The 23,230-nt window shown below is 40.8% G+C and overlaps 1 protein-coding gene across 1 annotated transcript in view; it reads left to right on the top strand.

Moving 5' to 3' along the window:
* The window catches only part of LOC115186507 (zinc finger protein 135-like), a gene marked incomplete at its 5' end in the record, with an annotated part of 40,004 nt that extends 23,418 nt beyond the window's left edge, over positions 1-16,586 (top strand). The window contains one exon of the mRNA XM_029746128.1: positions 15,865-16,586. Within this exon, the coding sequence (XP_029601988.1) occupies positions 15,865-16,586 (722 nt within the window). The remainder of the gene's footprint in view (positions 1-15,864) is intronic.
* Between the last annotated feature and the right edge of the window lie 6,644 nt (positions 16,587-23,230).

Here is a 23,230-nt window from a genome sequence, read left to right as displayed (position 1 = left end):
GTGTCGTCTTGTGCACGCGCGCCCCAGTCTCATTGTTCTCAGATCGACCACTTACCAAATGCGCTACTGTTTTTCAGCCATGGCCTGCAAAGTCATCATTCAATGTTCTGGCGCCTTCTGAGAGTCTATGGGAGCGTTAGAAAATGTCACGTTATGCCAGAGACCCCCTGTTTTGGATAGAGATGATCAAGAAGGCCAAGAAATGGTCAGAGAGGGCGCTTCCTGTTTGGAATCTTCTCAGGTTTTGGCCTGCCAAATGAGTTCTGTTATACTCACAGACACCATTCAAACAGTTTTAGAAACTTTGGAGTGTTTTCTATCCAAAGCTAATAATTATATGCATATTCTAGTTTCTGGGCAGGAGTAATAATCAGATTAAATCGGGTACGTTTTTTATCCGGCCGTGCAAATACTGCCCCCTATCCGTAAAAAGTTAAGACAGTCAAGTCAGAAACTGTAGTGATATTTTGTCTTGTTTTCACATTAGCAGAAACATTGATGATTGTAGGCTAGAAATAAGTTATTAAAGTTGTTGAAATCCTAAGCAGTGTGCCAGACAACTTTTGGTCTCCAATATAGGCCTCTTTCTGTGTTTGCAAAAATTGGTGCACGAGGGCGATGCGCACGCAATTTAGTTGCAGAAACTCCATGCTAATGCGGAAACTGCTAGTTATACCAATACCATAGACCTACTGTAGGACCCATACCTTCACCTAACAACAACATAGACCTACTGTAGGACCCATACCTTCACCTAACAATAACACAGAACTACTGTAGGACCCATAACATCACCTAACAATAACACAGAACTACTGTAGGACCCATAACATCACCTAACAATAACAAAGACCTACTGTAGGACCCATAACTTCACCTAACAACAACATAGACCTAGGACTATAAATCATATAATATTTCGGGTGAAACATGGAAAGTAAAATGTCTTTGTCATGACATTTCATAACCTGATCACCAGATAATTTTGTGAATAATCCCACTAGACTACTCTGTGATGTGTTGTCATTCTAAATGTGGGAAGGTGTTTCCTGAATAAAGGAAAATAGCTCTGTGTGTTGTACAATAGCCTTTCCATCAAGGACAAGAACACATTATGAGCTAAGTATCTCTGTGTGCAAACAGACTAACGGGACCCTACTGTAAATCAAGCAGACAATAACACATTATAAACATCAATTTGTTAGGGATGTTGGATCCAACGTGGAGCACGGCATAACTGTCTTTACCAGAATAATGAATGAAGAAGCACTTTGGTTGTTGTTACATGTCGTGATGTTTGTCATGTGACTGTCATTCAGAAAATGATTTCCTGGATCAGCTGATGATAGTTGAACATGTGACTGTAACTACGTGTGTGGGGCCAGCAGCAGGTTGGGAATTGGTTATTTTCTTCTGGTTATATTGACCTCTGGCTTCCTCAAGTCATTTGTGAGTGTTAATTATTTAATCAAACACTTGAAGCATCTGTTCAGTTCAAGTTCTGCACATACAGTTGATTTTATTAAACACACGGGGTGTGTCTATATGGAAAAATACACGTCATAACATTTCAACCAATCAATTGGTAGAAATAAATAAAATGACTTTTTATCTGGGACAGCCCTAGAACATAGTGCATTCAGACCCCTTCCCTTTTTACACATTTTGTTACGTTACAGCCTTATTCTGAAATGGATTAAAGAGAAAATGTCATTTTTTTTAATGATCAATCTTCAGACAATACCTCATAATGACATCACAACACCCCATAATGATATCACAATACTCCATAAAAGTGAGATTTTTTTTTTTTGAAATACTTGCATACCAGTGGTTGTATCTCTCTAGGTCATGCCAGTAGGCTACAGTAGGTTGTAACTCTCTAGGTCATGCCAGTAGGTTACAGTAGATTGTAACTCTCTAGTAGAGGTCGACCGATTAATCGGAATGGCCGATTAATTAGGGCCGATTTCAAGTTTTCATAACTATCGGAAATCGGTATTTTTGGATGCCGATTTGGCCAATTTTTTTTTTTAGACCTTTATTTAACTAGGCAAGTCAGTTAAGAACACATTCTTATTTTCAATGACGGCCTAGGAACGGTGGGTTAACTGCCTTGTTCAGGGGCAGAAAGACAGATTTTTACCTTATCAGCTCAGGGATTCAATCTTGCAACCTTACGGTTAACTAGTCCAACACTCTAACCACCTGCTTTACATTGCACTCCACGAGGTTACACGAATGCAGTAAGAATTCCAAGGTAAGTTGCTACCTAGCATTAAACTTATCTTATAAAAAACAATCAATCAATCATAATCACTAGTTAACTACACATGGTTGATGATATTACTAGTTTATCTAGCCTGTCCTGCGTTGCATATAATCGCTTAGGTACACGTTGCTCCAACGATAAACATCAATGCTTTTCTTAAAATCAATACACAGAAGTATATATTTTTAAACCTGCATATTTAGCTAAATGAAATCCAGGTTAGCAGGCAATATTAACCAGGTGAAATTGTGTCATTTTGCGTTCATTGCACGCAGTCAGGGTATATGCAACACTTTGGGTAATTTGTCAGAATTTTACGTAATTATGACATAACACTGAAGGTTGTGCAATGTAACAGGAATAACGTTTTGTTTTCGACCATATTAATGACCTAAGGCTCGTGTTTCTGTGTGTTATTATGTTATAATTAAGTCTATGATTTGATAGAGCAGTCTGACTGAGCGATGGTAGGCAGCAGCAGGCTCGTAAGCATTCATTCAAAATAGCACTTTTGTGCGTTTTGCCAGCAGCCCTTCGCAATGCATTGAGCTGTTTATGACTTCAAGCCTATCAACTCCCAAGATTAGGCTGTTGTAACCGATGTGAAATGGCTAGCTAGTTAGCCGGGTGCGCGCTAATAGCGTTTCAAACGTCACTCGCTCTGAGACTTGGAGTAGTTGTTTCCCTTGCTCTACATGGGTAACGCTGCTTCGAGGGTGGCTGTAGTCGATGTGTTCCTGGTTCAAGCCCAGGTAGAAGCGAGGAGAAGGACGGAAGCTATACTGTTACACTGGCAATACTAAAGTGCCTATAAGAACATCCAATAGTCAAAGGTATATGAAATACAAATCGTATAGAGAGAAATAGTCCTATAATTCCTATAATAACTACAACCTAAAACATTTTACCTGGGAATATTGAAGACTCATGTTAAAAGGAACCACCAGCTTTCATATGTTCTCATGTTTTGAGCAAGGAACTTAAACGTTAGCTTTTTTACATGGCACATATTGCACTTTTACTTTCAACACTTTGTTTTTGCATTGTTTAAATAAAATTGAACATGTTTCATTATTTATTTGAGGCTAAATTGATTTTATTGATGTATTATATTAAGTTAAAATAAGTGTTCATTCAGTATTGTTGTAATTGTCATTATTACAAATACATAAATAAATAAATATATATATTTTTAAATCAGCCGATTAATCGGTATAGGCATTTTTTTGGGCCTCCAATAATCGGTATCGCCGTTGAAAAATCATAATCGGTCGACCTCTACTAGAAACCTGGTTAAACTATCATTATGACATCATGGATGAATTCTAGAATATACTATATATCCTAGAATCCTGGTTAAACTATCATTATGACATCATGGATGAATTCTAGAATATACTATATATCCTAGAAACCTGGTTAAACTATCATTATGACATCATGGATGAATTCTAGAATATACTATATAGCCTAGAAACCTGGTTAAACTATCATTACGACATCATGGATGGCCAGTCCTTGTATTCATAGTGTATTGTTGTAATTGTCATTATTACAAATAAATAAATAAAATAAAAATTGGCCAATTAATCGGTATCAGGGTTTGTGGCCCTCCAATAATCGGTATCGGCGCTGAAAAATCATCATCGGTCAACCTCTACTCTCTAGGTCATGCCAGTAGGCTACAGTAGGTTGTATCTCTCTAGGTCATGCCAGTAGGTTACAGTAGGTTGTATCTCTCTAGGTCATGCCAGTAGGTTACAGTAGGTTGTAACTCTCTAGGTCATGCCAGTAGGCTACAGTAGGTTGTAACTCTAGGTCATGTCAGTAGGTTACAGTAGTTTGTATCTCTCTAGGTCATGCCAGTAGGTTACAGTAGGTTGTAACTCTCTAGGTCATGCCAGTAGGTTACAGTAGGTTGAATCTCTCTAGGTCATGCCAGTAGGTTACAGTAGGTTGTAACTCTCTAGGTCATGCCAGTAGGTTACAGTAGGTTGTAACTCTCTAGGTCATGCCAGTAGGTTACAGTAGGTTGTACCTCTCTAGGTCATGCCAGTAGGTTGTATCTCTCTAGGTCATGCCAGTAGGTACAGTAGGTTGTATATCTCTAGGTCATGCCAGTAGGCTACAGTAGTCAGATGTGAAGGAGGAGGTTGATCATCAGGAGTCAGATGTGAAGGAGGAGGTTGATCATCAGTGAACCTCTAGGATTGTGGCTGGGCTGGCGTTTACACTTCCAGCTTGGTCATATATTTGTTACATTGAATGTTGATATTGTGAAACGATGTTATATATTTGCACCTCCTGTTTCAGGAAGTGATGTCACTAGGTACTGCCCCTATATATACAGTGCATTCAGAAAGTATTCAGACCCCTTCACTTTTTCCAAATTTTGTTACGTTATTCTAAAATGGATTAAATCAATCTACACACAATACCCCATAATGACATCACAATACTCCATAATGACATCACAATACCCCATAATGACATCACAATATCCCATAATGACAAAGCAAAAACAGGTTTTTAAAAATGTTTCAAATGTAACAAAAACAACAACTGAAATATCACATTTACATACAGTACCAGTCAAAAGTTTGGACACACCTCCTCATTCAAGGGTTTTTATTTTTACTATTTTCTACATTGTAGAATAATAGTAAAGATATTAAAACTATGAAATAACACATATGGAATCATGTAGTAAGCAAAAAAAGGTTAAACAAATCAAAATATATTTTCTATTTGAGATTCTTCAAAGTATTCACAATTTGCCTTGATGACAGCTTTGCACACACTTGGCATAGTTGTGTTGTCTTCACTATTATTCTACAACATAGACAATAGTTAAAATAAAGAAAAAACATTGAATTTGTAGGTGTGTCCAAACAATTGACCGGTACTGAATATGCATTGTGGAGGAGAACTGATCCTAGATCTGTACAAAGGCATAACATCTACAGCAGGAACAAATATCTGTGTTAAAAGGCCCAGCTGGATTGAATTGAGCTATTTAAAATGACATATTTGAATGTCAAATGATTTGTTCTGTTTGTCAATACAAGACAGGGTCTGTGGAGGCTTGGCCTATTAGTGGTAGATTTGGGGGAGAATTTGAGTTGGAATAGTGATAGATTTTTGGAGGGACCCTTGTCACTACAGCCAATCAGCGAGCAGCTTCCCTTCCCCCACACCGTAGGCAGTTCTGTTACTCACAACACTTCCCCTGCTTTCCTCAACAATGGAAAAGCCCACTGAACTAAAGCCTTGCCATTTCAGATCTTTTTTAAAAGATTGGGGAATTTTTTACAATTAGGAAATAATTTTTCATGTTTTACTCATACCTCAGCCAGCATTGTGAATGGTTAGGAAATAATATGTCATGTTTTACTCGTACCTCAGCCAGCATTGTGAATGGTTAGGAAATAATAGGTAATGTTTTACTCGTACCTCAGCCAGCATTGTGAATGGTTAGGAAATAATATGTCATGTTTTACTAGTACCTCAGCCAGCATTGTGAATGGTTAGGAAATAATATGTCATGTTTTACTCGTACCTCAGCCAGCATTGTGAATGGTTAGGAAATAATATGTCATGTTTTACTCGCACATCAGCCAGCATTGTGAATGGTGTCTGATGCAGTGACATACTAGACCATGGCAGTAAATCTAATACTTAGGTGTTTTTAGTCATGCATGAAAGGTCTGGGGTGGTTCTGTGGTTATAAGTTACTGACTTTGGAATACATTTCTGGCCATGCTGGCAGGGTCTGAATCAAAACCAATGTCCACCTGGTACACTGACAGGGTCTGAATCAAACCCAATGTCCACCTGGTACACTGGCAGGGTCTGAATCAAACCCAATGTCCACCTGGTACACTGGCAGGGTCTGAATTAAACCCAATGTCCACCTGGTACACTGACAGGGTCTGAATCAACCCAATGTCCATCTGGTACACTGACAGGGTCTGAATCAACCCAATGTTAAGGGGAGGGAAGATTGGTCAAGAGGGTGATGATTATTGTTGTTCTACTGCCAGATTGTTATGCAACAACACTGTTTACAAAAGCTTTGTTAAATCAGCACAACAGTTTTCAGCTGTGCTAACATAATTGCAAAAGGGTTTTCTAATGATCAATTAGCCTTTTAAAATGATAAACTTGGATTAGCTAACACAACGTGGCATTGGAACACAGGAGTGATGGTTGCTGATAATGGGCCTCTGTACGCCTATGTAGATATTCCATAAACAATCAGCTGTTTCCAGCTACAATAGTCATTTACAACATTAACAATGTCTACACTGTATTTCAGATCAATTTGATGTTATTTTAATGGACAAAAAAAGTGTTTTTTCTTTCAAAAACAAGAACATTTCTAAGTGACTCCAACCTTTTGAACGGTAGTGTTAATCATTTTAGAATAAGACTGTAATGTAACAAAATGTGGAAAAAGTGAAGGGGTCTGAATACTTTCCGAATGCACTGTATTGTTACACCATGTAGCAGCAGTATATACCTAGTCTGTTCATTATATACATCTACATGATGTATTGTTACACCATGTAGGAGCAGTATAGACCTAGTCTGTTCATTATATACATCTACATGATGTATTGTTACACCATGTAGGAGCAGTATAGACCTACAGTAGCTGGCTACTTATTTATATGTTGTTTGACTGAATGAAACTGCCTTAAATGTGCTGTAGTAAAACATTATTTTTCTCACTTATCAATCACCACATTCCTGTCTTTGTATGTCTCAATAGTATTATTTAATTAAATCCATGTAAGATAATCTTTGTCTGAAAATAAAATGTGATCCTCAACTGCGTTTCCCTCCAGTCAGCAGACGGCGATGTGCGTCTTTCAGGCGATGCTGCAGCGTGACGTATAATCTAGTGGACGGTTCTTCATAAACAGCTCGTCAACCACCTCGGTAGCTTGCTAGCCAACATAGCCGAAAGATTCAAGCTATTTATACGCTTTCGGTCTATATTAGCTACTGTGTTTTAGACACACTTCTGTCGTATCTACTTGTTAACCTATTTAATTTAATATTACGTTATTGTTTATTAGTCAGCTATAGTAGCTGGCTGGTTAAGTTAGCATTAGCCTAGTCGCTAATGATAGCTAGCTAGCTAACATCCCCGAACATGAGCACCCTAAACTACTCCCCTCCTGTTAAAGAAGAGGAGGTCTGCTGGACGGAGAAAGAAGCTCTGGGGCTGAACATTGTCGTGAAAGAGAAGGAAGAGGAGGATGTTACAGTAAAACAAGAAGTAGAGGGTGAGGCTGTTACAGTGAAAGAAGAAGAGAAAGACGTTTCAGTTAAACAAGAGGAAGAAGAGGATGATGCTGTTTTTGGAGTGAAGAAGGAAGGAGAGATTACTGTCACATTGAAAGATGAAGAGGAGGAGACAGGAGATCTGAGTAACACCAGTACGTACCGCCTTCAATTAGTTTTTAACTTTGGATATTCGGAGTTGGCTCGTCAATACCTCTTCAACGGAGGGTCCTGGGATGATGACTGATATGTCTAGAATCAGACGACGTAGAGAAAAAGCTACCCCTTGTTTTCTCCGTTCCGTTTCCAAAAAGTGACTTAACATATATATTTGAGAAGGGTCTATCTGCTGACCGCAGACTGGGGGGCCACGGCATGTAGTGATTTTAATGTAGTGATGTTTTACTACACACCGTGACCCCCAATAGAGCCATGTGAGAGTTGGGTTGGCTACACCAAAGATTATGGATATACTGACAAGATGTCTCTCCGTCCTAACAAGGGGAGTCGTTGTCCACAAAGCTGCACTGTGGGTTGTCTATCTCCCGCCTATCCTGTCTTTGGATTGGTGGATACATCTTATTATTGTAATCTATTGTTTATATTCTATGAGGGTTGTTGACGTCAACCGCCTGTATTCAATGGAGAGAGATGCTAAGCTACTAGCATGAATATGCATAGCGATCTGGAGACAAATCCTATAGTGTTTTATCAAAGTTGTCGTTATGTCACGTGTCCACATAACAACTTAATCATTACGAAACTTCTGTTGGATCAAGTAAACCTCACGTAGCAACTAAGCCATTCATTTTGTTGTTGACCAAATTCAACACTTTCCACATTGGGTTGATAATTGTTTCCACTTGGATACAACCTACTGTAACCTACTGGCATGACCTAGAGAGTTACAACCTACTGTAACCTACTGGCATGACCTAGAGAGTTACAACCTACTGTAACCTACTCGCATGACCCAGAGAGTTACAACCTACTGTAACCTACTGGCATGACCTAGAGAGTTACAACCTACTGTAACCTACTGGCATGACCTAGAGAGATACAACCTACTGTAACCTACTGGCATGACCTAGAGAGTTACAACCTACTGTAACCTACTGGCATGACCTAGAGAGATACAACCTACTGTAGCCTACTGGCATGACCTAGAGAGATACAACCTACTGTAACCTACTGGCATGACCTAGAGAGATACAACCTACTGTAGCCTACTGGCATGACCTAGAGAGATACAACCTACTGGCATGACCTAGAGAGATACAACCTACTGTAGCCTACTGGCATGACCTAGAGAGTTACAACCTACTGTAACCTACTGGCATGACCTAGAGAGTTACAACCAACTGTAACCTATTGGCATGACCTAGAGAGATACAACCTACTGTAACCTACTGGCATGACCTAGAGAGTTACAACCTACTGTAGGCTACTGGCATGACCTAGAGAGTTACAACCTACTTTAACCTACTGACATGACCTAGAGAGTTACAACCTACTGTAACCTACTGGCATGACCTAGAGAGATACAACCTACTGTAACCTACTGGCATGACCTAGAGAGATACAACCTACTATAGCCTACTGGCATGACCTAGAGAGTTACAACCTACTGTAACCTACTGGCATGACCTAGAGAGTTACAACCTACTGTAGCCTACTGGCATGACCTAGAGAGTTACAACCTACTGTAGCCTACTGGCATGACCTAGAGAGATAAAACCACTTGGATACAACTTACTGTAGTCTACTGGCATGACCTAGATAGTTACAACCTACTGTAGGCTACTGGCATGACCTAGAGAGTTACAACCTACTGTAGCCTCCTGGCATGACCTAGAGAGATACAACCTACTGTAACCTACTGGCATGACCTAGAGAGTTACAACCTACTGTAGCCTACTGGCATGACCTAGAGAGTTACAACCTACTGTAGCCTACTGGTATGACCTAGAGAGTTACAACCTACTGTAGCCTACTGGCATGACCTAGAGAGATACAACCTACTGGCATGACCTAGAGAGTTACAACCTACTGTAGCCTACTGGCATGACCTAGAGAGTTACAACCTACTGTAGCCTACTGGCATGACCTAGAGAGATAAAACCACTTGGATACAACCTACTGTAGTCTACTGGCATGACCTAGATAGTTACAACCTACTGTAGGCTACTGGCATGACCTAGAGAGTTACAACCTACTGTAGCCTCCTGGCATGACCTAGAGAGATACAACCTACTGTAACCTACTGGCATGACCTAGAGAGTTACAACCTACTGTAGCCTACTGGCATGACCTAGAGAGTTACAACCTACTGTAGCCTACTGGTATGACCTAGAGAGTTACAACCTACTGTAGCCTACTGGCATGACCTAGAGAGATACAACCTACTGGCATGACCTAGAGAGTTACAACCTACTGTAGCCTACTGGCATGACCTAGAGAGATACAACCTACTGGCATGACCTAGAGAGTTACAACCTACTGTAGCCTACTGGCATGACCTAGAGAGATACAACCTACTGTAGCCTACTGGCATGACCTAGAGAGTTACAACCTACTGTAGACTACTGGCATGACCTAGAGAGTTACAACCTACTGTAACCTACTGGCATGATCTAGAGAGTTACAACCTGCTGTAACCTACTGGCATGACCTAGAGTTACAACCTAATGTAACCTACTTGCATGACCTAGAGAGATACAACCTACTGTAACCTACTGGCATGACCTAGAGAGTTACAACCTACTTTAACCTACTGACATGACCTAGAGAGTTACAACCTACTGTAACCTACTGGCATGACCTAGAGAGATACAACCTACTGTAGTCTACTGGCATGACCTAGAGAGTTACAACCTACTGTAATCTACTGGCATGACCTAGAGAGTTACAACCTACTGTAGCCTACTGTCATGACCTAGAGAGATACAACCTACTGTAACCTACTGGCATGCCCTAGAGAGTTACAACCTACTGTAACCTACTGGCATGACCTAGAGAGATACAACCTACTGTAGTCTACTGGCATGACCTAGAGAGATACAACCTTCTGTACCCTACTGGCATGACCTAGAGAGATACAACCTACTGTAGCCTACTGGCATGACCTAGAGAGATACAACCTACTGTAGCCTACTGGCATGACCTAGAGAGATACAACCTACTTTAGCCTACTGGCATGACCTAGAGAGATACAACCTACTGGCATGACCTAGAGAGTTACAACCTACTGTAGCCTACTGGCATGACCTAGAGAGATACAACCTACTGTAGCCTACTGGCATGACCTAGAGAGTTACAACCTACTGTAGACTACTGGCATGACCTAGAGAGTTACAACCTACTGTAACCTACTGGCATGATCTAGAGAGTTACAACCTGCTGTAACCTACTGCCATGACCTAGAGTTACAACCTACTGTAACCTACTTGCATGACCTAGAGAGATACAACCTACTGTAACCTACTGGCATGACCTAGAGAGATACAACCTACTGTAGTCTACTGGCATGACCTAGAGAGTTACAACCTACTGTAGCCTACTGGCATGACCTAGAGAGTTACAACCTACTGTAATCTACTGGCATGACCTAGAGAGATACAACCTACTGTAACCTACTGGCATGACCTGGAGAGTTACAACCTACTTTAACCTACTGGCATGACCTAGAGAGATACAACCTACTGTAGTCTACTGGCATGACCTAGAGAGTTACAACCTACTGTAATCTACTGGCATGACCTAGAGAGTTACAACCTACTGTAACCTACTGGCATGACCTAGAGAGATACAACCTACTATAACCTACTGGCATGACCTAGAGAGATACAACCTACTGTAGCCTACTGGCATGACCTAGAGAGATACAACCTACTTTAGCCTACTGGCATGACCTAGAGAGATACAACCTACTGGCATGACCTAGAGAGTTACAACCTACTGTAGCCTACTGGCATGACCTAGAGAGATACAACCTACTGTAGCCTACTGGCATGACCTAGAGAGTTACAACCTACTGTAGACTACTGGCATGACCTAGAGAGATACAACCTACTGTAGCCTACTGGCATGACCTAGAGAGATACAACCTACTTTAGCCTACTGGCATGACCTAGAGAGATACAACCTACTGGCATGACCTAGAGAGTTACAACCTACTGTAGCCTACTGGCATGACCTAGAGAGATACAACCTACTGTAGCCTACTGGCATGACCTAGAGAGTTACAACCTACTGTAGACTACTGGCATGACCTAGAGAGTTACAACCTACTGTAACCTACTGGCATGATCTAGAGAGTTACAACCTGCTGTAACCTACTGCCATGACCTAGAGTTACAACCTACTGTAACCTACTTGCATGACCTAGAGAGATACAACCTACTGTAACCTACTGGCATGACCTAGAGAGATACAACCTACTGTAGTCTACTGGCATGACCTAGAGAGTTACAACCTACTGTAGCCTACTGGCATGACCTAGAGAGTTACAACCTACTGTAATCTACTGGCATGACCTAGAGAGATACAACCTACTGTAACCTACTGGCATGACCTGGAGAGTTACAACCTACTTTAACCTACTGGCATGACCTAGAGAGATACAACCTACTGTAGTCTACTGGCATGACCTAGAGAGTTACAACCTACTGTAATCTACTGGCATGACCTAGAGAGTTACAACCTACTGTAACCTACTGGCATGACCTAGAGAGATACAACCTACTATAACCTACTGGCATGACCTAGAGAGATACAACCTACTGTAGCCTACTGGCATGACCTAGAGAGATACAACCTACTTTAGCCTACTGGCATGACCTAGAGAGATACAACCTACTGGCATGACCTAGAGAGTTACAACCTACTGTAGCCTACTGGCATGACCTAGAGAGATACAACCTACTGTAGCCTACTGGCATGACCTAGAGAGTTACAACCTACTGTAGACTACTGGCATGACCTAGAGAGTTACAACCTACTGTAGCCTACTGGCATGACCTAGAGAGATACAACCTACTGTAGCCTACGGGCATGACCTAGAGAGATACAACCTACTGTAGCCTACTGGCATGACCTAGAGAGATACAACCTACTGTAGCCTACTGGCATGACCTAGAGACATACAACCTACTGTAACCTACTGGCATGACCTAGAGAGATACAACCTACTGTAGTCTACTGGCATGACCTAGAGAGTTACAACCTACTGTAACCTACTGGCATGACCTAGAGAGTTACAACCTACTGTAACCTACTGGCATGACCTAGAGAGATACAACCTACTGTAACCTACTGGCATGACCTAGAGAGGTACAATCTACTGTAGCCTACTGGCATGACCTAGAGAGATACAACCTACTGTAACCTACTGGCATGACCTAGAGAGATACAACCTACTGTAACCTACTGGCATGACCTAGAGGTACAACCTACTGTAGCCTATATATATATATATATATAAGCATTTCTAAACTTTTTTTTCTCACTTTTATGGGGTATTGTGATGTCTTTATGAGGTATTGTCTGAAAATTGATAATTGAAAAAAAAAAATCTATTTTATAATAACCAAATGTGTAAAAAGGGAAGGGGTCTGAATGCATGTATGTTGTATGTTCTAGGACAGATTTTAAAAAAATTGTATTTTCTTTCTACCAATTGATTGGTTGAAATGTTATGAAGTGTATTTTTCCATATAGACACACCCCATGTGTTTAATAAAATCAACTGTATGTTCAGAACTTGAACTGAACTGATGCTTCAAGCGTTTGATTAAATAATTAACACACACAAATGACTTGAGTAAGCCAGAGATCAATATAACCAGAAGAAAATAACCAATTCCCCACCTGCTGCTGGCCTTCGTTAATTCTGACGTTATGCTCCTGGAGTTTCCGGTAAAATAGGCAAACTTTTTCCATTTCCGTTTGAAGTGCGTATTTATCTGACCATTTCTACCGATCTGCGTGCCAGTTATGAACGAGTTACAACACCTGTTTGGCTCCGCCACTTCCTGGGTCGGTGAAGTGAGGTATTACATTTAAGGATTAAATCATTTAAGGAATATATCCGAGTCTCACGCTCATCACCTGTGGAATGCAGGGCTTCCAGCGAGGTGTGGATTTAATAGTATGTTGTACCTAGTTTCCCTCCTTCAGGGAACAGTAGTTATAGTCATAACGTGTGGATTTAATAGTATGTTGTACCTAGTTTCCCTCCTTCAGGGAACAGTAGTTATAGTCATAATGTGTGGATTTAATAGTATGTTGTACCTAGTTTCTCTCCTTCAGGGAACAGTAGTCATAACATGTGGATTTAATGGTATGTTGTACCTAGTTTCCCTCCTTCAGGGAACAGTAGTTATAGTCATAATGTTAAGCTTGTCATATGATGAACTTTAACTTAAATACTGGATCTTGCTGTCGGACAGTTTTTTTGTATTCAGATCTCTGAAATGCTCTCTAACTACGTAACATTTATTGTCTCCTTATGTTATGCTGGGAAAACAGTTTTCATGGGCACAGAAATCCTAAATCATTTCAATTTACTAAATCCAATGGTTCTAACCGAGAGTCACCTTAACTTTATTGACAACTCCCAAATGGATACTGTCATTAATGCGGATCTTAAATAATTACGCATAATACTTAATACTGTAGCTGTTTAGTTACAGTCACATGTTCAACTATCATCAGAAGATCCAGGAAATCATTTCCGCATGCCTGTCAAATGTAGTTCTTCATCCAATATCTCAAACAAATTGATGTTTATAATGTGTTATTGTCTGCTTGATTTACTGTAAGGTCTCGTTAGTCTGTTTGGACACAGAGATACTTAGCTCATAATGTGTAGAGAACTGTTCCTTGATGGATAGGCTATTGTACAACACACAGAGATATTTTCCTTTATTCAGGACATTTAGAATGACAACACATTACAGAGTAGCCTAGTGGGATTATTCACAAAATGATCTGGTTATGAAATGTCATGACAAAGCCATTTTAGTTTCCATGTTTTACCTGAAATATTAAATGATATCTAGTCCTAGGTCTATGTTGTTAGGGGAAGTTATGGGTCCTACAATAGGTCTATCTTGTTGTTAGGGGAAGTTATGGGTTCTACAGTAGGTCTATGTTGTTGTTAGGTGAAGTTATGGGTCCTACAGTAGGTCTATGTTATTGTTAGGTGAAGTTATGGGTCCTACAGTAGGTCTATGTTGTTGTTAGGTGAAGTTATGGGCCCTACAGTAGGTCTGTGTTGTTGTTAGGTGAAGTTATGGGTCCTAAAGTAGGTCTGTGTTGTTGTTGTTAGGTGAAGTTATGGGTCCTACAGTAGGTCTATGTTGTTAGGTGAAGTTATGGGTCCTACAGTAGGTCTATAGGATAAAGTAATCCTTCTAACCCCCCCCCCTAAAAAATTTAGATGCACTATTGTAAAGTGGTTGTTCCACTGGATATCGTAAGGTGAATGCACCAATTTGTAAGTCGCTCTGGATAAGAGCGTCTGCTAAATGACTTAAATGTAAATGTAAATGTCTGTTATTGTTAGGCTAAGTTATGGGTCCTACAGTAGGTCTATGTAGTTTGGTGAAGTTATGGGTCCTACAGTAGGTCTATTATATTGTTAGGAGAAGTTATGGGTCCTACAGTAGGTCTATGTTGTTGTTAGGTGAAATTATGGGCCAATTTGTTAAACACTTACTGTTCAAACCCTCATTGTCAGGCTGATGGCAAAGCTAGCCAAAGAGCTTTTTTCTAGTTGAAGTGTTTTTTTAAGTATAAAGCAGTTGATTTGGGACAATAACACAAACATATTAAGCAGGTGATTCAAGCGAGCCTTACAATTATAATCCAAAAGTAATGTGAAATGCACTCATAATCAACCTGTAAATGGAGGCTATATTTGCTGTCAGCCTATGAGAACTCCCCTGAGTGATTGTTGCTAAGTTAACTGTCTTAATGGTCAAATAATTTAACAGAAGTCAACTGTTGTACAACTTCATGGGTATGCTCTGGGCATCACCTTTTACCTCAAATAAACAGTGGATTTCTGCTGTCGTGGGCCTTTAACCATCTGTCTGACTTTGTTCTCACAGGAGAGAGATGGGACTATCGTGGATCCTCTGGGGAGCCTCAGCAACATCATGATGCTGACGAGGCAGAGAAGAGTCTCTCCAGATCAGAACTCCTCAAGAAACACCAGCGAGTTCACACAGGAGAGAAATCTCACTGCTGCTCTGACTGTGGGAAAAGATTAAACACTTCACTAGGCCTTAAAATACATCAAAGAATTCACACTGGAGAGAAACCTTATGGCTGTGATCAATGTGGGAAGAGTTTTACTGACTCTAGCAGTCTGACTCAACACCAGAGAATACACACAGGAGAGAAATCTTATAGCTGTGATCAATGTGGGAAGAGTTTTTGTCAATCTAGCAATCTGACAGTGCACCAGAAAAGACACACAGGAGAGAAACCTTATAGCTGTACTCAATGTGGGAAGAGTTTTGTTATATCTAGCCAGCTCACATTACACCAGAGAACACACACAGGAGAGAAACCTTATAGCTGTGGTCAATGTGGGAAGAGTTTTACTAACTCTAGCAATCTGACTAAACACCAGAGAACACACACAGGAGAAAAACCTTATAGCTGTGGTCAATGTGGGAAGAGTTTTGTTCAATCTGGCCATCTGACTCAACACCAGAGAACACACACAGGAGAGAAACCTTATAGCTGTTGTCAATGTGGAAAGAGTTTTGCTGCATCTTGCAGTCTGACTAGACACCAGCGAGTACACACAGGAGAGAAACAATTCCACTGTTCAGATTGTGGGAAAAGATTCTCAACTTCACAGAATTTGAAGATGCACCGGAGAACACACACAGGAGATAAACCTTGTAGCTGTGATCAATGTGGGAAGAGTTTTGTTCAATCTACAGATCTGAGAGTGCACCAGAGAATACACCGAGGAGAGAAATCTCTTAGCTGTGACCAGAGATAATCTGATAAAAGATCTCTGATCAAATATTAGAAAATACATGAAGGAGTTGTTTCATGATATCAATGAATTAATGTCACAATGTAGAATGTTTTAACATTGTAGGAGTATTTTAATGATGTCACAATGTAGAACCCTAAGCGTTTGTCCCCTGTTCTATTGATTTCAACATGATATGGATATTAGCCTCAGGGGAAGATCCAGGCTCTGAAATGGAAGAGTTACTATTTATGTGATATAACAAAAAGTGACTAACAAAAAAAGAGCTGTGTTACACTTACCACGTTGGTGACCCACTGGAATCAAAATGCAACGCTTCAAAATGTAGCTAGCTGTTTTCTACAAATTGTCTTCTAACCACTGATGTACACATTATTCCCAGATTCCGTGTGGTTTTTGAGCTGTTAGTTTTAACAGAATGTGCAACCTCCTCTCTCCCTCCTCTCACACAAATGATTTTAGCATGATACCGATGAGTTATGACAAATAATTGTTGTGTTCCTTTGTTCAGCGACCCCTAAATTTAAATTCATCACTCCAAAATGTAGCTGACTGTCTTCTGCAGGTTGTCCTCTAACCAGTGAGGTAAAATATATCTCCCATTTCCATGTGTTTTTTTAGTTGTGTTAGTTTCAACAGCACGAACAACCTGATTTCCCCCCTAATCGATATCAGTAGTTTATTGCTACTTGTCAAAACAACAGTGTTTTTGGTGCTTGTGTCCATGGCGAGGACAACTTGGTTTCTGATTGTCTCAAGGTGGGCAGTCAAAGAAAATTGTGTTTTGCATTTAGCCAGTGAGTTGCTATGGATCTTATTTTGACTGCATGTTTTTCCGATTTGGAGATGAGTTTTGTTTGGGCTCGTTCCAAGTGGACGAGAGTTCTAGAAGCTAGTGAGTTTTAGGACGACATTCAGAAGCTAATTTTATAAATTTATATTTTTTTCTATTTTTTAATTGTTGACAGCCAGTAGACACCATGTTTATATTGTTGAAGGTGAAGCATTGTAGTTGATTATAATGTGAAATGGAAGTTGTTTTCTGTTGGTGGTAAGCATTCTATTAAGGTGTTACAGTCTGGTTTTTCCATTTATGTTTTAAGGTTGGACTTTAGCACGTCTAGCCCGTTAGCACGTAGGACGCACTGATTGGTGTCACCTCGTTAGTCAGTATGTGTTACACCTGTGCTGGCTTGTCCATCTCGTTAGTGGGAAGGTGTTTCACCTGAGCTGGTCCAGGTTCTATTTAAGAGTGTCTGGCCCAGTGCTCCAGTTGTCTTGATAGATGTGGAGAGTCAACACCTTTAGTTGCTCCACCATTTTGGTTTACTTCCTGTCTTTAAGTTTGGTGTGGGGTTTTCTTTTTTTGCCTCTTCTTGGGCAGATATAGTGGGTCTCATGGTGGGTGTCTTTTAGGTCCCAGTTGTTGTTACTAGTCAACTTTCAGTGGACACTGTGAGAGCAAAACTGCAACATTGTTATAATACTTTTATTGCATCAAATGGTTGTTTTATGCAACAGAATAGAGGGTTCTTATAACTATTGTGTCTGTGTTCTACTGAGGATGGGCCTCTGGGAGAAAACACTGACAGGAGATTTACAATGTATTTTGGGTGATAAAATCTAAAGAGACTGCATTCCAGAACATGAGTTAATGTTTCTGTTCTATATGGTACCAGGGAGAGATGACCCCAGGGCCAGACCCTGGTCTCTACACAGAGTACTGTTTTTACAGCAGATACTGTCTGCTGAGAATTATAAGTATCTTTCATACAAATCTTAACCTTGTGACCCGTTCTATACATCTGTTGTTCGTCATGTAGGTTGAAAGGGCTATAAAAGACCTTTGTACTTTTGTCCCGTGGGTCCACCAGCCATCATTATCGTAGAGCACTCAATTGATTCACTTTATATGTGTACGTTGTATTGACCTGCTCCCTTATAAGTGAATAAAGATTTAGTTTAAGAAGAACTCTGACTTGTGTGATAAGTTTGTCTCCTCAATTGATATTGAAGAAATTAACCACCACATTTGGCGATGGGGATGTGAATCTTCACTTGGTGACCTGGCTCCTGAGGACCTGGGTAAATGACCTGGCTCCTGATGACCTGGGTAAATGACCTGACGACATGGGTAAATGACCTGGCTCCTGATGACCTGGGTAAATGACCTGGCTCCTGATGACCTGGGTAAATGACCTGGCTCCTGATGACCTGGGTAAATGACCTGGCTCCTGACGACCTGGGTAAATGACCTGACGACCTGGGTAAATGACCTGAATCCTGATGACCTGGGTAAATGACCTGACTCCAGATGACCTGGGTAAATGACCTGACTCCTGATGACCTGGGTAAATGACCTGACTCCTGATGACCTGGGTAAATGACCTGACGACCTGGGTAAATGACCTGGCTCCTGATGACCTGGGTAAATGACCTGGCTCCTGACGACCTGGGTAAATGACCTGATGACCTGGGTAAATGACTTGGCTCCTGATGACCTGGGTAAATGACTTGGCTCCTGATGACCTGGGTAAATTACCTGACTCCTGATGACCTGGGTAAATGACCTGGCTCCTGACGACCTGGGTAAATGACCTGACGACCTGGGTAAATGACCTGAATCCTGATGACCTGGGTAAATGACCTGACTCCTGATGACCTGGGTAAATGACCTGACGACCTGGGTAAATGACCTGGCTCCTGATGACCTGGGTAAATGACCTGGCTCCTGACGACCTGGGTAAATGACCTGACGACCTGGGTAAATGACCTGAATCCTGATGACCTGGGTAAATGACCTGACTCCTGATGACCTGGGTAAATGACCTGACTCCTGATGACCTGGGTAAATGGTGCACGAGGGATCCCTCTAACTTGGGATCTGAGGGAGACCACACTTTGGAAACAGAGCAGATGAACCCACCTTTAATCTGAGTGGATACCACAACTCAAACCTAGTTTTTTTTTTAAAGAATGAGGTGAGCAAAACATGCAAGTGCAGGCTCAGAGTGTGTATTCCTGTGTGTGTGTGTGTGTGGGGGGGGGCACCTTGGAGGTGTAAACAGGGCCCAGTCAGTAGGCTTAGTGTGTATTCCTGTGTGGAGGTGTAAACAGGGCCCAGTCAGGAGGCTCTGAGTGTGTATTCCTGTGTGGAGGTGTAAACAGGGCCCAGTCAGTAGAATCTGAGGCTGAGTCAGCTATCTGTGTGAACTGGATGAAAACTAGAATCTGTGTTTACTAGTTAAGACCATTTATGATATAGTATAAGATAGTAAGGTGCACCTGTAATTGTTTTAAACCTGTAATTATTTTAAACCTGGATCCCATTTTAGAAGTATTGAAAGATGTAAATGTATGTGTTGCATTATTCTAGGAACTAACCATGAGATAGAAATGTGAAAATATTCCTGCAGGTTAAAATATTGTTGATAAACAACTAATTGATTAGGTATGTTTGAGAATAGCATTGTGTGACTGTGATATGAGAGTTGTGTGACTGTGGTATGAGAGTTGTGTGACTGTGATATGAGAGTTGTGTGACTGTGATATGAGAGTTGTGTGACTGTGATATGAGAGTTGTGTGACTGTGATATGAGAGTTGTGTGACTGTGATATGAGAGTTGTGTGACTGTGATATGAGAGTTGTGACTGTGATATGAGAGTTGTGTGACTGTGATATGAGAGTTGTGTGACTGTGATATGAGAGTTGTGTGACTGTGGTATGAGAGTTGTGTGACTGTGGTATGAGAGTTGTGTGACTGTGGTATGAGAGTTGTGTGACTGTGATATGAGAGTTGTGACTGTGGTATGGGAGTTGTGTGACTGTGGTATGAGAGTTGTGTGACTGTGATATGAGAGTTGTGTGACTGTGATATGGGAGTTGTGTGACTGTGATATGAGAGTTGTGTGACTGTGATATGAGCGTTGTGACTGTGATATGAGAGTTGTGTGACTGTGATATGAGAGTTGTGACTGTGGTATGAGAGTTGTGTGACTGTGATATGAGAGTTGTGTGCCTGTGGTATGAGAGTTGTGTGACTGTGATATGAGAGTTGTGTGACTGTGATATGAGCGTTGTGACTGTGATATGAGAGTTGTGTGACTGTGATATGAGAGTTGTGTGACTGTGATATGGGAGTTGTGTGACTGTGATATGAGAGTTGTGTGACTGTGATATGAGAGTTGTGTAACTGTGGTATGAGAGTTGTGTGACTGTGATATGAGAGTTGTGTGACTGTGATATGAGTCTTAATCTGTCGTCTGGATAGTAACATATAGAAATATGCTGAATCAGATGATTGAAATGTGGATAATAAGCGGGATGATATTTTAGAAAGCAGCAGAAGGTCTATAGTTCCTGGGAGGCTTGATTTTGCCGTGGTCTCTGGGAGGTTAGAGAACCGTTGAGGATCCCATGGTCATTGTCCGGGAAACAAAAGTTTATTTTTTTGTTCTGCTGGGAGTATGTTTGGAGAGCTGCTTCGTAGCTGTGGAGAGTCCTTGAAAAAGCAAATGGAATGGTTGTCGTGAGTACCTGAGAATTTCTTACGTTTTATATGGATTCTGTGACTATATGAAAATATGATGAATTGTATGTGTGTATAATCGATTACTAGAGATTTGATGAAGTAATACTGGGAATATAATTAGATACAATTTAAACAACCCATATGTAGACGAACGTAGGTTTTGAGTTGGTATCTTCAATGGATAATTTGATAAAGATGAGGTTTAAGCATTATTAAACTGTCTACAAAGTCTGGGCAGTTGTCTCAGAAACTGATGGGAGTGTGTCCACTTTAGGGGACGTTACCCTAACGATGTAACTATAAAACGTTTATTGGATTTTCTCCATCCGGCTACTACATTTGAAATAAAAACTGCCCTTAAGGCCTGGGGGGGTTCTTCCCAGTATGAGAGGAGTTGCTAGATTTATTGAATAAACATTTTTCCATAAAGTTAGAGTGAACCAAGGTGGCTGACTAGCTGTTGATGCTGAAGAAGCGTCTCGTCCACTAGATTATACGTCACAGTGGCAGAATCACCTGAAAGATGCACATCGCCATCTGCTGACTGGAGTTGGTATCGCAGTTGAGAAAATACTTTCAAACGCTCAAAAGCGACTGCCCCTAAAAACCAACGACTCCCTTTGAAAACGGGCGATGTGGCATCAGAAACATTTATTATAGTGTAAAAATGTACTACAAAGTGTAGCTAAATAGAATAACTTTGGTCACACCCAGTCAGCACATGACGTCCAAGGACGTCGAATTATGGTCGATTTCAGGTCTGTCTGTTGTGGCCGCTATTTCGCCCTAAAATAGTCATCCCAAATTGGGCTGTCTATAACTATGTAAATGTCTCTCGGACAAGGTGACTTTTATCAATATACACTCTAAAAAGCAAAGGTTCCTGGAATATCCTTTAGGGGTTCTTGAAATTGAGACTGTGGGGGAACCCCTATAAGTTATTTGAAGAACATTTTGTGGGAACCCCTATAAGTTCTTTGAACATTTTGTGGGAACCCCTATAAGTTCTTTGAAGAACATTTTGTGGGAACCCCTATAAGTTATTTGAAGAACCTTTTGTGGGAACCCCTATAAGTTCTTTGAAGAACCTTTTGTGGGAACCCCTATAAGTTCTTTGAAGAACCCCTTATCATGGTTCCTCAAATAACCTTTTGGGGTTCATTTTTTAACTCCCTGTCCACCCTCCCTCCATTATAAAAACATTTTCATAATAATAACAATATTGATTTAAATAATTCATTGTTAATTTAGTGGCACCACAAATGTGAATTAATATTTACAAAACAATTTACCAAACAAAACACATTACAATATTGCAACATTTCTGCAGACGTGTCAGACCATAATAAATAATACATTTACTTTGTATAGTGCTTTTCATGACATTTACAAAAATCAAAAATAATGTACAATAAAAATAACATTAAAAATGAATCATAGGTAAACTAACAATATTGTAGACTTGATGCTAAATACAGATTTTTCAGCTTTAGTGTGTATATCATATCCACTTAGTTATGTTAGGAAGTTTTCCATCTTTATGACCGGCCCTGGTAACTTCACCCCAACTTCTCTTATCCCCAGAACACAGTAACTTAACAACATAACTGTTTTTCTGACATTTTTGGGAAATTGAAGGGAAAATAAAAATCCAGTCGTAGCAGAGCCCCAAGTCCCATGGGGACGTCCTCGAGGGCCTGGATGTTCTCCCCATCAAAGGCCAGTGGGATTTCACTCTCATGGTGACGTCCTCGAGGGCCTGGATGTTCTCTCCATCAAAGGCCAGCGGGATTTCACTCTCATGGGGACGTCCTCGAGGGCCTGGATGTTCTCCCCATCAAAGGCCAGCGGGATTTGACTCTCATGGGGACGTCCTCGAGGGCCTGGATGTTCTCCCCATCAAAGGCCAGCGGGATTTCACTCTCATGGTGACGTCCTCGAGGGCCTGGATGTTCTCCCCATCAAAGGCCAGCGGGATTTCACTCTCATGGTGACGTCCTCGAGGGCCTGGATGTTCTCCCCATCAAAGGCCAGCGCGATTTCACTCTCATGGTGACGTCCTCGAGGGCCTGGATGTTCTCCCCATCAAAGGCCAGCGGGATTTCACTCTCATGG

This window comes from Salmo trutta, unplaced genomic scaffold, assembly GCF_901001165.1.
Source record: "Salmo trutta unplaced genomic scaffold, fSalTru1.1, whole genome shotgun sequence".
Taxonomy (NCBI): domain Eukaryota; kingdom Metazoa; phylum Chordata; class Actinopteri; order Salmoniformes; family Salmonidae; genus Salmo; species Salmo trutta.
Note: the sequence above shows the minus strand (reverse complement) of the source record. Positions and strands in the feature narration are given on the sequence as shown.